This window comes from Cololabis saira, chromosome 9 (genome assembly GCF_033807715.1).
Source record: "Cololabis saira isolate AMF1-May2022 chromosome 9, fColSai1.1, whole genome shotgun sequence".
Classification (NCBI taxonomy): Eukaryota; Metazoa; Chordata; class Actinopteri; order Beloniformes; family Belonidae; genus Cololabis; species Cololabis saira.
In genome coordinates, this window is record NC_084595.1 from 18,452,232 (window position 1) to 18,468,800 (window position 16,569).

The 16,569-nt window shown below is 46.2% G+C and overlaps 1 protein-coding gene across 3 annotated transcripts in view; it reads left to right on the plus strand.

Annotated features, from left to right (window-relative positions):
• Nucleotides 1–16,568, plus strand: part of bmp2k (BMP2 inducible kinase) — a 58,428-nt gene extending 41,860 nt beyond the window's left edge. Inside the window, exons 12-16 of one of the 3 annotated variants that reach the window (XM_061730665.1) lie at nucleotides 668–811; nucleotides 2,669–2,883; nucleotides 3,716–3,885; nucleotides 5,168–5,281; nucleotides 14,074–16,568. In XM_061730665.1, coding sequence (XP_061586649.1) covers nucleotides 668–811; nucleotides 2,669–2,883; nucleotides 3,716–3,885; nucleotides 5,168–5,281; nucleotides 14,074–15,290 — 1,860 coding nt within the window. In that variant the 3' untranslated portion in view covers nucleotides 15,291–16,568. Of the gene's footprint in view, nucleotides 1–658; nucleotides 812–2,668; nucleotides 2,884–3,715; nucleotides 3,886–5,167; nucleotides 5,282–14,073 lie in introns of all 3 variants that reach the window. The other 2 variants (XM_061730663.1, XM_061730664.1) reach the window with 2 other exon arrangements.
• Nucleotide 16,569: the final 1 nt, after the last annotated feature.

Here is a 16,569-nt window from a genome sequence, read left to right on the forward strand (position 1 = left end):
ATTTTTTTAACGCCACTTCCCGCGAAAAGGGAGGTGACTTCATTCCCCCTAGAAACTAGTTGCTTCATGCTTTTTATCAGAGATTTTCATGAAAGATTACTCGGCGACAATCCACACACACCATACACACACTACACACTCACTATACAAGCCCACACACACACACACATTATGGATCCACGAAAGTCTGTGTTTTGGAGCTGATTTCAGCGCCGGATGAAGACGCGATATCTAAACACAATATATAAAATGATATATCTCAAAAACTAGAGTATGAATTCATTCCAGATAAACTTCCTGTGGTTTGAGAGGCTTGAAAGTGTTACTTTTTTCCATTGACAGTTTTGAAGGATCTAGCTGTGGAATTTATGCATTTAGAAAAATATGTGTAAAATGAAAAAACGATTTACATTTGTTTTGTAGTTATTTGCACGTTTTAGCAATTTATTTAGTAAGTATGGACTTGTAAAATCCAGATGATTAAAAATTGACTTATATGGGTTGTTTTGATGCATAGCAAATAAAAATACTCTACTATAAAATGGCAGTATAGCATGCAGAAATGTAAAAATATGCTTAGGCAGGCTTGTTCTATGGTAGGTCATAAAGGGTTACGAAGACTTTTAAAGATTTGTAATACTCTTGTGCTGCTCGTCAGTACCAACAGGCAGTGCAGCAGTCCCTCCAACTCCAGCAGCAGCAGCAGGCCTTGGTCCAGCAGCAGCAGCAGCAGCAGCAGCAGCAGATGATGATGCAGCCCATGTATCAGCAGCAGGTGGCCCAGGCCCAGGCACACGCCTACGCTGCCATGGTGAGTTCTGTCAAAGGTCTCAACCTCGCACAACAGTTGCCAGAAAAATAGCATGAAAAACAACCTCTGAACTGAAATGATTATCAGTTGGACTGAATTCACTTTGGTTTGTGCCACCGAGGCCTGTAAGAATGCATTCAACGCTAATACTGACGACATTTCGGAGCAGGTTTGGTCCAAAACCACAGTAAATAGTTTGATCAAATGACAGTGAAACACATGGAGGCGCAGCGTGAAGTATCACAGAGCTGCAGATTTCATTTACTGTCAGAACGGCTCAAGCTTGTTCTCAAAAACTGGCAGCAAGTTTTCCTCCCTCGAATCCCCCGACGTCCGTGCCAGGCAGCCTCGGAAGCAGACGCTCAAACTTCCTACTGAATCCTTCCAAGTATTCAGAAAACTAGTATTTATGCAACGAGTGAATCAAACACACAAACACAGGTCCTCCGAATGTGCACTGTAAGGGTGGAGCAATTTTTAGCCTGTTTTCCACCGAACGCACACCATCTGCTTGATTTCAGAGGCAATCTGGTTCGAGCGAAGCCACAGGGGGATCGAACAGAGGGTGAAGCGGAGCGCTTTCCTCCGTACCGCCTGCTGACATATGAGGCAGTTCACAGGCAGGGAACAGAGGACCCCAGCGTTCCTCTTATTCCCCAGATACTTGCTGAATGTTTTAAAAGCAGCCTTTTCCTCTGCGGTCTGCTTTGCAAATTGTTAATATGGTTTCATGACTTTAGATCAGCTTCATTTGTCGAAAACACTTTAAAAAGCACAACAGTGTCAACAGTGACGGCAAACATGGACGCAGAGAAAACATGAAACTGAGTTACTGAAGGGAAGAGAGTCTGTTAGAACAACTCCATCATATGGCGCTTTTCCACTAGTACCTACTCGGCTCTACTCATCTCAACTTGGCCTGGTTTCTTTTCCATAACAATTCAGCACCTGGAGCAGAAGTGGGAGGGTTGGAGTGACGTATTTGACAACAACACAAAAGATGTAGAACCTGGAGGAGATGATAAATGTGCTGCTGGGTCTGTGGCTTGTGTTCGATATCAAGTTAAAAATGAGAGTGAGAGAAACTTCAAGTGGCAACACGTTTTCATTTTTTTTAGTTTGTCTCATCGCTGCTGAAAAGTCAGCTGGAGCCGCGAACAGCTATGAAGTGACCGAGCGCCTGGTAGATCTTGTCGTTCCTTATCGCCCGTCTACATCCCTTTTTAATTCTCTCCTCAGCCACCAGGTTTATGAACATCTGCACCTCAGAGTTGGATCAGGAAACAGACTTCTGCGCTAGTCGAATAAAATGAACAGTCATCTTCAGCTGATTTCCTCCTCCTGACTCAGACGTCTGACTCCAACCCCCCGACCAATCAGTGGCCTGTATTGTGATGACGTCAGATACAGCCCGACTCAGCCGCTTAGAACCTCTGCAGAATAGATACAGAAAAAGTATCTACTCAGCACATTAGACCCCTAGTGGAAAAGAACCAAACCGAGTTGAGGCGAGCCGAGTAGGTACTAGTGGAAAAGCGCCAATAATGGATACAGGTATAAACCATTTAAAATGTTGACTTCCTTCTTTTATAGTTTAGTAATTGATTGTTTGGTCTTTTATTCACCAGAATAGTCGTTCGAAGCAGCGTTGAATTTGGCTGCCAGTTTCTGCTTACTGATTTGTCCAGTTGGGTTTCTCTGTACCGTTTGACTTTCACTCCTTCATCCCTCCCCTCCATTGTGTCCCCGGCTTTCCGAATCCAGAACTGGTTTCTAACAACATTTCATCATCACTGTGTGCCATGAAATCAATGGTCCGTCCCTCATTCCCTTCCCCCTCTCTTCCTTTCCTAACAGCTGCACCAGTACCAACAGAGCTTTGTGCAGCAGCAGCAGCAGCAGCAGCAGCAGCAGCAGCAGCAGCATCTACCCTATATGTCTTCCCCTCTGGAGTTCCAGATTCCACTGGGCTCTTATAACGCCACCACACCCACAGCTGGACCGGGAAGTGGAGCAGGAGCCGGTCCCATGGCAGCACCATCACCTCTGGATCCTTCATATACTAACCCCAGGTCAATGTCCTTCAAATATACCGTAGGACCGTGTTCCAGCGTTGCTTTGCTGAAGTAAGAGTGTACAGTAATCCCTGGTTCTTCGCGGGGGTTACGTTCCAAAAAGAACCCGTGATAGGTGAAATCCGTGAAGTAGTAACGTGAAGTAGAAGTTTTTAAAATGATTATACAAGGCTTCAAATTGCGGAGATCAGCCCCGCACCACCGCGACTCGAGTACTTGGATTTGAACGGGAGAAAATGACTTTATGACTGTGCTGCTGCATCCTGACTTCGCTCTGTAGCATGTTTTTCTTCTAAAGGTGCGTTTTTCCAGAGAATAACATAATTATGGTTACCAGTAGTTGTTGTTGCTCTTTTTTCTTCCTATAAGCCGACATGCCACCATCGACTATATTTGAGAACTGTAATGAACGATTCATCAAAGGGTCCCGTTCTTGAGCTGCTCGCTGAAGTTCATTGGCCATTCTCAGCACTGTTGCTAAGCGACCAACGTTATTGACACAGGAAGTGAAGAAGCGGGGACACAGCCAATCAGAATGCAGAACACAATGCACAATGCAAATCGGTGAAGCAGCGAGACCGTGAAAAGTGAACCACGTTATAGCGAGGGATTACTGTATTGTCATTGTTTTTTTTGTTTTGTTTTTTCCTCCTCTTCCACATTTTCATCAAATTGTCATATTTTATTCACTTTGCATGCCATTTTACATGCAAATGGCAGCTTTTGGTATGAATCTGGTTCATTGTCACAACTACTAAACCTCCAACATGAGTAGGGGATTTTATTTTAGTTTTTTTTTTCATAGTGGGGTGAATTTGTCTTGTCTTAGCAGCAGAAACCCTCTGCTCGGCACCAATGGGATCACGCCGCCGCCTCAGAGCTGCAGCATCATCAGTAACCCTCCTGACATGTCCGGCTGGAACCCGTTTGGAGAGGACAACTTCTCCAAACTAACGGAGGAGGAGCTCATCGACCGGGAGTTCGACATGCTCAGAGCAAGCAAGTGCACTTAACGGTTACTTCTTTATTTGAGTTAGACTGCAGCAAGTTTCTCTTTTTTATTTTTTATTTCAGAGATTCAAAATCTTTCTTGAAGATATGTTTACATCTGTAACTGATATTTGAACGTCTCCCCATCTTTGACTTTATATCCAGAAATGTAAGGGTAAAGGTAATATAAAGAAATATAAAGGTTCAGCACGCTCACTTTTGCATACACAGATTACTGGACTATATTAATGGTGCTTTCTTATACCTTTTTTATTTTTTCTTTAAAAAGGAAAAAATATTAGTTTAAAGAATAAAAAAAAATAAATGAAAGCAAAGTTGGCAATTGACAATAAAATATTTTTTATTTATTTTTTTTTTATTTTATTAGTTTGCACACAATAAAATTAACACTTGCAATCAAAATAGTAAAACAAATGTGACAGGAGAGGTCAAAAAGCCAACAGGCTTATGCAACGGACCTCCCCTCAATTTAGCAAGTAAAACAGTAATTACAAAAAATCTAAAAACAAAAACAACAAGATGAAGACTATTAACAAAAACAAAGAAGGTTTGACTACTTAGTTACAGATCATCAACACACACACAAAAAAAAAAAAAATAAATAAATAAAAACAAAGAAAACTTGACATTTTTTAAATTTGAATTAAATGAGATGATACATTTCTTTTAAAAATCTCTAGAGAAGCAGAGCTTTTGATAATGTGAGATTTGGAGTTCATATCTGTACACCGCAATATCTGAGGGAAAACTGGCCGTGTTTAGTTTTATAAAAAGGAATATGAAAATGATTAACCTGTCTAGTATTATATGAATGTATCTGAGAATTATAAGTGAAAAAATTACTAAACGATAGTGGTAAAGAAAAAGGCAAAAACATATGTTTGTATAAAAACACACGTATCTGATGAATATTTATGTCATATACTGAAAGAAGTTTGAGTTTTCTGAACAAAGGAGTAGAGGGGTTCCGTAGAGTTAGAAAAAGTTGCCATATGTAGGTCTAAACCTCTCAAGTGGTTTTTATTTCATGTTTATAGTTCCTAAATTTAAAGGTTTTTGTTGACTTTTTCCAGAGACACAGTGGGTTTTAAAAGCAAGCAAGTGCACTTCACAGTTACTTCATTATTTCAGTCAGACTGCAGCAAGTGTCTCTTTTTTATTTTATTTCTGAGGTTTAAAATCTTTCTTGAAGATATGTTTACATTTCTAACTGATTTCTATCCTGTAGGATATCTGACTGTCTCCCCATCTTTGACTCTCTTCTATCCAGAAAAGCCGGTGGAGAGAACGGCGAGCGTGGAAACGGACCGACCGCCGCCCGCCGCGGCCAAGCCCCTCCCCCCCGAGGATCTGTTCGGCTCGGTCCCGTTCCTGGCCAACGCAGGCAAGTCTTAGAAGAGTCTCGACCGCGAGGACCCAAACACTGTGGAGCCGCCCGCCTCCCCTCTGACCTGCAGTCGGGGGTCAAACCGACCCCACGGTGGGGTTTTGAACCAACAAGCGCTTCTGCTGTTAGAATAAACAACTAAGAAGTGAATTATACTCTAAACGAGCAGCGCTGAGTTCTCCAGGTGTCATGGAAACACTTTGTGAACTCAGTGCTTTCATGTTAAAAACTGGGCTGCAACTCCCCTGCTGTAACACATTTATGCAAAACGGAGTTGCCCCCCCCCCCCCCCCCCCCCCCTGCAAAGGTACTGACACGTCTGGGGTCCACAAATGTGTTATTTCTTTTCCATAGTGCATTCAACCTTTGGTGAGAAAAGCGAAAGACTCTGTAAACAGACTGCTTGAGTTTGCTGTCGATCCACCGGGACTGGGAGCGATAAGACCACGACGGTTGGTGCAAGGGCTCAGTGATGTCGGCGTTTCGTAAATCAGAACGATTTCGACTTCAGACGGCCAAATGCATCCTCTCAAGCACAGAAAATGGGGTTGAATCTGTTGGAATTGGGAGGAAATGGTTCTTCTGTACTTGAAGAGTCGTCTCCGAGGAGGACAAAAAACAGCAAGTGGACCATCAGCATCTTGTGTGTCACAGATTTGTAAACGTTTCTCATGTGGCTGGTTTGAGTCGGGTCAGCTTCCGAGTCCAGGCCGTGAAAAGAAAATCTGTTCAGGCAGTGAACAGGTTTATTACTGAAAATGGCCTTTGGCATCAGTTTGTTCACAGTTCTGTTTTTTCATTTAAGTGGATTTTAATTCCACGGTAACCAGTTATTTCTCACTTGACCATTAGACGCGTTCACGTCTTCTAAAACCTTCAGGTGATGCAACTGTGTCGTAGAAGCAGATGATGACAAACTGATGCCAGGATGCCCCCACCTCCCTCCCTCCCTCCCTCTTTAGATTTGTATAATTGAGTCCTTCAACTCAAACTAAGTGCAATGAACACTATGGTGACCCGAACATCACTCAGCCCTGGTACAAACGTCTCCACCTGGAACCTCCAACGGTGGTTTAAGCTCGGTCACAGATCCCCAAACGTCTCAGCTGCTACGAAGCGTCAGACGTTCCTGGGTGGACCGTGCACTTTACCCCCCCGACTCTGACGACCGGTTGAGCTGAGCGCTCGTGGTTCGTCTCACCGGGAATTTGAATCATTTCATGTACGACGTTGGCAGCAATAAGCTTCTGTGCCTCTGTTCTCTTCCTGTTCCTAAATGTGAAGCGGTTGCCGTTCCTACCGCCGGACCAGAAACGCTGGCGACTCAGATTATTCCGAACCATTAATGGTACCAGTGTTGAAATGTATCTGATAGAAGTAAGCAAGAGTAGACTTTTCTTTTTTCTTTTCTACACTGAATTCATCTCGTGGGTTTTTTTAACGTGCAGGCTTCGTGCAAGTCCCGTGGCTACAGGTAGAGTAGAGTAAGGCAAGACAGCGATGCAATATAACCCTCAAAGCACCTGAATGTAAGAGTGCTCATGTTTGATTGTCTTCACTTGTTGCATAGAGAATATAAATCTGTTTTGTGTCGATTCTGGGTGGAAAGAAAAACCAAAAGAAGAAACAAAACAAAGGGACTCCTGTAGTGGGTGTCGGTCCACCGCTCCGTCTCATTCCTGCAAGCTGGCGTGAAGAAATCCACAGATTTCTGATCGGCCTTTTCGTGTCTTGTGTTTGTGCCGTTGCAGCTTTTTAGTGGTCAAGCGTGCACTGGGACCAGCTCCACGTTTTGTGTTCTTTTTCCTCTTATTGATGCCACAACATGTGGAAGGAAGGCTGTGGTTGTTTTGTTAATCGCCCGGGTTCGTAAGAGTGCAGCAGATAGACGAGGCAAACATTCATCCAACAGCCTCCAAACTAATGTTGTTCAGTCTCAGCGACCAGGATTTAATGTTGGATCCATCTGTGTTTGATTTGAGGTCACTGCGGACTGTTGAACATCAAGACGTGACGTCTGTGCAGCTCTTACTTTTGAGTCCAATCTCAGAGATATCGCAGGTGCTGCTGTGACTGGCAGGCGCACTTTGACCCGCATTAGAACTCGCAGGCGTCGCGTTGACCAGCATTTTGACTCGCAGGCGCTGCTATGACTTGCTGAGACGTCTTGAAGATCCCTACATTTTTTTTTTTATAGATAGCACTTCAGTCCTTCCTCCGACCGCCTGCGTCTCCAAAACGCTTATCAAGGACGACTGTCCACCTCGGCTCGTGAACTCTGTACCCGCAGAAGCTTTTACCGTCTTTAACCTCGATGTTCAGTCTGGGAGGACGGCGTGCAGGGCCTTTAGTATCAGAGCGAGCTTGAGAACCAAGGAGCCTGTGCTGCTCGTTAGACCGTTAGTTTCTTACCTTTTCACAGTGGTTACGGTTACCTAAAGCACACGTTAAAAATGAAAACAGTGGTGTTTGAATTGAGCGGCACGAAAGAGCGAAGACACGTGCTCAGCCGACGGTCGAGGACGGTTCTAGCAGGAGATGCTCGGAGGCGGGAGTCCATGTTTCCTTTGATGGCTTCTGCCGAAAGTAGGACTGAGGGAGCGAGAGACACTTCACAAGTATGACCAAATATCCTTTCACAGTCACATTTTAACACGGGTTGTAGGTTAAATCTGTCCACCAGCTTAAGTCTGAAGGAAAGGTGGAGCTCCGTTACCGCGGTTACCCCCCTGATGGATTGTGGTGTGAGAGGACTGCATGCCGTTGTGAGTCTGTGCGATCCATACAACCCCGAAGGGCTGCATGCTTGTGTCCTCGCTGTGCTGCTGCCGAGCAGCAAGCGAGCGTTTCCATCTCAGCAGCAGAATCAGTGCGTTTTTATGTGAAGGTAAGTTTGGGGAACGGTCAGCGCCGCTCCAGCGCCGCTCCAGCGCCGCTCCAGCGCCGCTCCAGCGCCGCTCCAGCGCCGCTCCAGCGCCGCTCCAGCGCCGCTCCAGCGCCGCTCCATGCTTCATCCCACTGCTTTTTCTGATTGGGCCTCATCTCAGCTCAGTTTTGTTCTCATGGAGCGAGACAGCCATGCTCAGAAACATCTTGTTCATGTGTTTTGGTGGACGGATCTCTAGTTTGGGGCGATCGAACCGTAAAGAGAAGGACAGCCAGAGCCGTTACCTCGGATGGAAAAGCAACTTTAAACATTTGTTTACCTTTTTTTTTTTTTTTACTCCTGTGGTTGTTTTTGTTTCCTTTTCTCCTTGTAACCCTGTTTTCATGAGCTTTACACAACTCGGAGGCTCCAGAAGCCTCCGACTATACGACTAAAAGTATTTTTTCTAAATGTGTGGAGTTTCAGTTGTACTTGAACCGAGCAGCCTCGGGTGCGTCTGCAGGTCACCGGGTTGTCTTACACACGTCTTGTTTCTGCAGCAGACTCTGTAAAAGCCCTGTATCATACTGTGAGTGTGAATGTATCTTTATAGTATGTTGCTGATAAATAAAAAAGAATAAGTTCAAAATCAAGATTCATTTGGGTTCTTTTTATGTTTCTGAGAGCTCTTGAGAGACCTGAGAATCTCTCTCTCTCTCCCTCCACCAACACCTGAGCAAGATGTACCTGACGTAGACATGGCTGTCTCGGTCCGAGCATCTAATCTGGAGGACGGCTGGGCCATGATTATGGTTTATGTTGAGCTGATTTCTACTGTATAGACTTTTGTGGTTCTCTGTCATTTTCAGTGATTTAAAAAGGTACCAGATTTAATCTTTAATAAAATCTAATCCACCAAACACATTAACGGTGCAAGCTGGACGCATCATCGGTGATGTAACCTGGGCTCATTGGTGGTTCCAGGTCAGCGTCCTAGGCCACTCAGGCTGGTCCTCCATCCCTCCTTCTTCTTATCTGGCCGTCTTCCTCTCACATTTTTATTACAGCCCCTTTTTTCTCAGAGGAAGAGTATCTGCTGAGGTCTTAACAAACACGTCTGTTGCATTTCTGGTATTTTGACCCCCAAAAACCCAACAGAGATCTTCAGAGCTCCGTTTATAGCGGCTGGTTTTAGTGGGTGGGGTCAGTCATTTGACTCCGCCTCCTGAGGATTGTTGCCTCATAGAATTTAATAAAATATTTTAAAGGAGACCTATTATGGCATTTAATGTATATTTTAAACGGGCCTTAAATGTCTTAAAAACAATCAAAACCTTGTTTTTTCTACATAAATCAGAAATTCAGCCTGTGGGCCCTGTCACTAGTTTTACCGCTTCTAACCTCTTCTCTGTGAGTGATCCAGAGGGGAGGGGAGGCTATGATAATGCACTGATTGGCTGCTTGAATGACGTGTAGCAGGGGAGGGCACAAAGCCTTGCTCCGGCCAGAGCAGCCGACTGCGTACACAAAGCGTGTCCCATGCTAGGGAGCTTCAGCTACGAAATCAATTCCATTGCTTTATTTTTTTTGTATTGGACTGTCCTAACTGGCCGCGAGTTTAACGGTTTCAGTGTGGACAGAGAGCGTCCGATGTCACGCAGCTCGACGCGATAGTCGGGACGCTCGCATACAGTTATGACACGCTGTAAACGGATCTTAAAGCCTGAATTACGGTTCTGCGTTAAATCGACGCGTAGCCTACCCTACGCTGTAGGCTCTGCGTTGGTGTAACGCGGAACCATAAATCAGCCTTTAGTCACCTGAAGAGGGAACGGGTCACCTCGTCTTCACACTTAACAGTTCTTTATTCCGATTCCTCATCATTTCATTTCTTATGTTACAAGACAAATGAATCAGGTTAACTGTAAAGAAATCACAACATTGAATGTTCACAAACGGCAACTTTATTGTTAAAACAAAAAAAAAAAACATGTATGCACTATTGCTGGCTCAAGGAAGGACAGTGCGTCTTCTGAAGGTGTCGTTGAACAGCTTCAGGTGCATTGCTTGGAAGATCTGAAACCATAAACAGAAAAAAATTACTAATAGAGCTCCGGTGTTAACACCGGAGCTAAGCTAAATACTTAGCCCATGCAAAGCTCATACTTGTAGACAAATAATAACATAAAAAAATAACGTCACTTACCGCTGACTCGTGTGCAGTTGCCGGGTCCGTGCTGCTGATACTGATCCTTTTATGAGGGTAAGTGTCAATGCAAAACCTCATTTCTACTGCCCCTCATTGTTCAAACAGCCACCGCTGCTGAACAATGGCGGACGCTCTGGCCGGCAGAGTTAGTTGTGGGCGTGGTTTCAGCCGCGGAGGAGACTGAGGCGTGGTTTGCATTTTGGTGACATAACGAAAATGCGCAAATCTGAACGGCTCGTAGAAGTCACATCACACTGGACAGCTCAGCCGGGCGGCTGTACAGACACTGCAGAATTTGGTTGCTTTAGTCCTTGTCTGAGTTGGCAGGGTGAGGGGAGACCACTTTATATATGTTAAAGCAAGAGAAAACGTGTTTTTCATAATGGGTCCCCTTTAAGCCTCAAACAAACTGACAGTTTGATTTAAGATGCCTAAACATCTGCTCTCATGCTGTTTTCTTCATGACCCCTTTAATTTTTGAGTGCAGTAATATTCCTGCAGTGCACGTTTATCCTCTAAATGCTAACTTCCTATTAAACATTCATGTTAGTTCGGTCGTTAAAGTACACCTAGTTGTACGTAATCGTCAGACACGGTCTGTGTATAATCTTTGAGAAGAAAACCCTCCACTTAAGCTCTTGACTAACATTGCCGATTATCTGATTTAAAAATTTTTATATAACAAAACATTAAAAGCTAAAAGTGAGATTTAATTTGGAGGACTACTTCTTCCCTTCTCAGTCGGGCCGCCGGCTGCTTTCCTGTTCCTGACAGACGCAACTGAGGGTGCAGGAAGTCCATGTTTCCTCTCCCTCTGTTTCCTGAAGAGTCCAAAGTAAATGTGGTTTTATCTGCACAACTTGGAGGTGAGGAGAAATGAAATCCAGAAGGCCGTCTCTCGTGCTGGAGGATGGGAGTCGTTAGTTTACCCGGCCTTGGTCACACGGATCAAGGTGAGGCCACCTGTCTGACACGGGTGGTTCCTCCCCCCCTGATTCAGGCCTGAGAGGACGACGGTGACCTGGACGTGAGAGTTCACGCTGCCACAGATCTGCTTAAATCTAAAATAGATGGACCCTGAACCGCCGAGTCCTCCTGTGTCGAGGCAGAAATCCATCCGTGTTTCTCTCCCTCGTCCTCGTACGAGAACAAAACAGATTTGATCTCTGAGTTTGAGCAGCCGGACACGTAATCTAACTTTGAAACCAACCGTGTTCGTCTGCAGACGAGCTCGTGCACCTCCGGCTCTCACAAGAGCAACAGATTTGATCCCTTTATCACACAAGAGAACAATCTGATCCCTTTTTTTTAACCACTTATTTGTATCTTCTACAAGATCAGATGCAGCTTGTAATCCCCCCCCGCCCTCCCCCGGGACACAATCTGCCAGCCCAACCTCTCCTGATTAAAGATGCTTGTATTACTAGTTTGTAATCTGGGACCGGTGGACGCGCGGCGGCTCATGGAGCTTTCTCTCTCTTCTTCTCTTTTTCTTGGCTAATCCGTCGCCCCGTCCTGCCAGTTCGAGTGAAGACTGAGAAGTTTCCGCGCTCGTGATCGCAGCGGGGGGGTCCTCTAATGTGGAGCGTCCTCTAACGGGGAACAATACTCTGGCTTCATCTATTTTCAGTGCGTTTGGAGGCTCTCCACTCGCTAATTAGACCGAAACGCCTTTATGCAAATCTCTTGGACATGAACGAAACAAGTTTCCTAGTACATTTAAAAACATTTTTTTTTTTCATCAAATAGAAGATAAATGCAGAACAAAGGGGTGCAAATTGGTTTTTCCAAGTCTAGAGGGAATAACTGACTTAAAGGCTCAATCTTCTCAGGGAGATTTGAATTTAAAAGCAATCTTGTGGATCTTGAAGCATCTTAGTTGGTGAACCTCTAAGCTCGTCCTCACACGAGTCTCAGCAGCTTCTCCACCATATTGAAGCTTCTGATTCTCTTCTGCTGCTTCAATAAGAGTCAAACGGTTGGGATTTGCATGTGCAGGGGGGGATCCTTTCTAAGCCCTGAGGTCAGTAATAGGGCTGGGGATTGATTCAAATGTCAAGAATTGATTGAGATTCTTAAGATTCAGAATCGATTATCCCGATTTGATTCCGATATCGATTTGGGTGAAACTGAAATTGACATTCCGTATTCATTTGTTTATTCGTCTCATATTTGGGCCTAAAGTAAGTCTGTGACATAATGTCAGTCTGCATACCTTAAAGTTTAAACTTTAAATTCAGCATTAGTGATTTGTTATTGACAAATGATCAATAATAATAATTGGGTGATTATTAACAATTAAAGTAAAGCGCGATTTCCTTCATACAAGTATGAAGATTACACAGCAACAGGGTTTTAAAGTCCTCGGGACTTTAAACTTAAAATACAAACAACATTTTTTTAATCAGGAAATTTAATTTATTGATTTCAGTGTCCCCTTTCATAGAGAGTTATTTTGCCATTTACATCCACACCAACTGGACTAAACCAGGGCTGGGGATCGATTCAAACGTCAATAATCGATTCGATTCCGATCACCTCCCAGAATACTGATATAACTGCTTTCAGAAACATCGTGTGGGGCAGAATTATCAAACAGATACAGCGTAGCAAACAGAGGCCGTATGAAATCAGTTTTATTTTTTCCCCACATTCCATTTTAATATTTTCCATTTCGGTCTCTTTCGTTTTTTAATTTTTGAGAATTTGGTTTTTAGCATTTTATGCAAATGTAGCCCCAAAACAGTATATAAAGTAATGAAATATAGACAATTTATGCAATTAAAACCGAAAACGTTTTCATACCTTTAAACATATTTAAAGGAGCTGTATGTAAGAGCAATAATAAAACGAATCATAAAATGACCCCGATATGTCAACAGACATTTAAAAATCATGTTCATTTCAAATACTTATGTCACTGACAACAGCACTCAAGCCAGGATATTCCAGTTTAAAAAGAGGAGTTGCAGCCCTCAACTGATGTTTATGTTGTCATTTTTTGTTTTGGCCTGAAGCTCCACCCTCCACCTATCTCCCAATCACCAAGTCAGTATTGTTTCTGAAGCTCCACCCTCCACCTATCTCCCAATCACCAAGTCAGTATTGTTTCTGAAGCTCCACCCTCCACCCATCTCCCAATCACCAAGTCAGTATTGTTTCTGAAGCTCCACCCTCCACCCATCTCCCAATCACCAAGTCAGTATTGTTTCTGAAGCTCCACCCTCCACCCATCTCCCAATCACCAAGTCAGTATTGTTTCGGCATCCGGGTTGCCAGCTCGGCTCTAATTATCGCAGCCATGGCAGCCTACGTTCCTGCTACATTCTGCAGCCTACCTGGCAACCTCTGGTCGGGGGGAGGAGGGGGAGGGTACACGCCGCTCAACAATATTTTGAAAGTGACTGCAGTACCAGTTTTGGCCATTTCTTACAGACGGCTCCTTTAAAGGCAAAAACATGGCACAAGTTATTCTCGTGTCCAACAAAACATTCCTTTTTTGGGCATAAACAAAAAAATACCAAAAGTTGTAATGTAATGATGAAAAAAAATCGATCTTTAGACATACGAATCGATTTAGAATCGGAAAATCGATTTTTTTTCAACACAGGCCTAGTCAGTGATGTCACATATTAAGAAAAAACTTCTCCTCCTCCAAACTGTAGCTGATCCGGGGTCACATAAGGAAACGTTTCATTTGTGCCGTTTGTGCAGGTGCCGGTGCGACGACGGAGGAGGGCGGCGCCCCGGACCCGGAGCCCGTCTCGGCCCCACCGGTCAGGGAGCACAAGCCCAGCAAGAGGAGCGGCTGCAGGCCCGGCGACGACTCCGACAGCGACTTCGAGTCGGACCCGCCGTCTCCGAAGAGCAGCGAGGACGAGGAGCACGAGGAGGACGAGGTGCTGAACAGCGAGCACGGCGAGGACACTGAGCCGGAGAACCTGGGCCAGAGGCCCCTGCTCATGGACTCGGAGGATGAGGACGACGACGACTCGGACTGCGAACCCGCCGGGGTCAAAGGTCGCGTGAGGAAACCTGCAGGCGGTGAAGCGGCGGCAGGTTCTGGCCCGGCTCCCATCACCTCCCCCGTGTTGCCCGGTGGGGCGAGAGCCGTGGACGTGTTCGGCGCCGTGCCCTTCGGCGGGGCGGCGGCGCCCCGGAGCGCCGACGTCTTCGGCGAAGCGCCGTTCAGGCAGGGCGGCGCCGACGACTTCGACGTCTTCACCAAGGCGCCGTTCAGCCGGAACCCGTCGCGGTCGGGGAGGAGCGGCGGCGACGCCCCCACGGGCCAGACCCCGCCCCTCTCCCCAGAGGCCGTCGACCCCTTCGGCTTCTCCCCCTTCCAGCCGGACCCGCCCCCCGTGACCTCGCGCAGCGCCGACGACCTCTTCCAGGTGGCGGCGGCGAGCCCCCGGCAGCAGCGGCTGAAGCAGCGCAGCCTCACGAAGCTGTCGTCCCGCCACAGGAAGACCAAGCAGGACGCGGCGGCGGGCGGGGGCAGCAACGGCAAGCGGCACCACGGGACCCCGACGGGGGGGCGCAAGGCCGGCAAGCCGCCCTACCGCACCCCGGAGAAGGTCCGGCGGCACAAGCGGGTGGGGCGGCGGGACTCGCAGAGCAGCAACGAGCTGCTCAGCACCTCCGACTCCAAGGAGAACATCGGGGTGGACCCGCCCCCAGGTCCGGGGGGGGACGACCCCCTGGACCCGTTCGGGGCCAAGCCCTTCCCCCCGCAGGACGGCCCCCGCCACGCCGCCTACACGGACGGAGACTTCATGGATGATTTTGGGGCGGTGCCTTTCACAGAGCTGGTGGTCCACGGTGGCCCCCAGAACCAGAACCAGAACCAGAACCAGCACCAGCAGCAAACGCCCTCGCAGACCCTGGACCTGGACCCCTTCGGCGCCGCCCCCTTTCCCTCCAAGCAGTGACTCCTCCCACGCCGCCGCCGGCTGCAGGAAGAGACAAACTAACAATCTAACTCCAACTTTTGGGGGTTTTTTTCCAAGAAAACTTTTATTAGTTTCAGTAAGAAAGACGTGTAAATCCTGTGGAGTGAGCGGCGCTTCCACAAGACGCCGTTTACGCTGCATCTGGTGCTTTTAGGGAACTTTGACCCTAAAGAACCAGAAGACCGACTCAGCAGCTGCACTGTGATTGTAAAAGCGTGATACTGGACCGCTTGATCTGTCTGCCTTCCGACACGTCTGTAGCACCACGAGGCCTTACCTGAGCTGGGCCTTACCTGAGCTGGGCCTTACCTGAGCTGGGCCCCGCCTTCACCAGGCCCCGCCTCCCCGGGCCGGGCCCCGCCCCCCTTGCAGTACCTCGGGGCGACGCGCCGCTGCTCTCCTGCGTCGTTCCCAATCACGTGGGAGATTTTAACCACTTAAGTTTTATCTTTACTAGACGTTCCTCTATGCATACTCGGGCTGTGCTGCCTTTCACCTGGAAAACCAGAAGGGATTGAATTTGATCGTACTTTCTTTAAAAGGTTTGGGGTTTGAATTAAGGCTCCTAACCAATCTTTTATTTTTGTTTGTTTGTTTACTAGCAGTAAACTTATTTTCTTTTTTTATGAACTTGAGAATCAACTCTGTTAGAAATAAGAAATAAAGGTCAACGCTGCATTGAATCTCTCCTCCAGAATTTGTGAAACTTACTTTTCTAGAGATCCGATGAGGAATCCGCCTGCTTTGGTCCAGCTGATGCTTCACAGCCTCGTGGTAACGTTTGCTTTAACCGTCTACACCGCCGCAAAGTTGGTTTTCTTACACGAAGGTTTTATTTATCAAAGATGGGAACAACATCAACATTCCCTGGTGAAATAATTACCTAATTTTGCTCATTTAGGGGAGAAAAGCTGAAGTTATTTGTGGTTTGAAGGGTTATAGTCTTGTTTCTGAAGCTGCTGGATAATGAAGTTTTTTAAAGTGTATTATTTTTAGGGGCCATCTTTTACAAAGAGCTTTGATTATTTAAAAGAATCAGTTCGTGAGCTGGGTCTTCTTGTAGGACTTGTTCATTTCTGTTCCATATAAATTTGTCCCCATGATGAAGGAAATGATTGTGGATTGTTTAAAGCCGCTCCGTGGAGCAGTGCCACTTCTGACCACCAGGGGGCGACTCCTTTGACTGGATTGTCAGAACCAATGATGCCTGTGTGGTCAGATGTGGTATTCTCCGTATTACGATGTTCGATGCAATAAA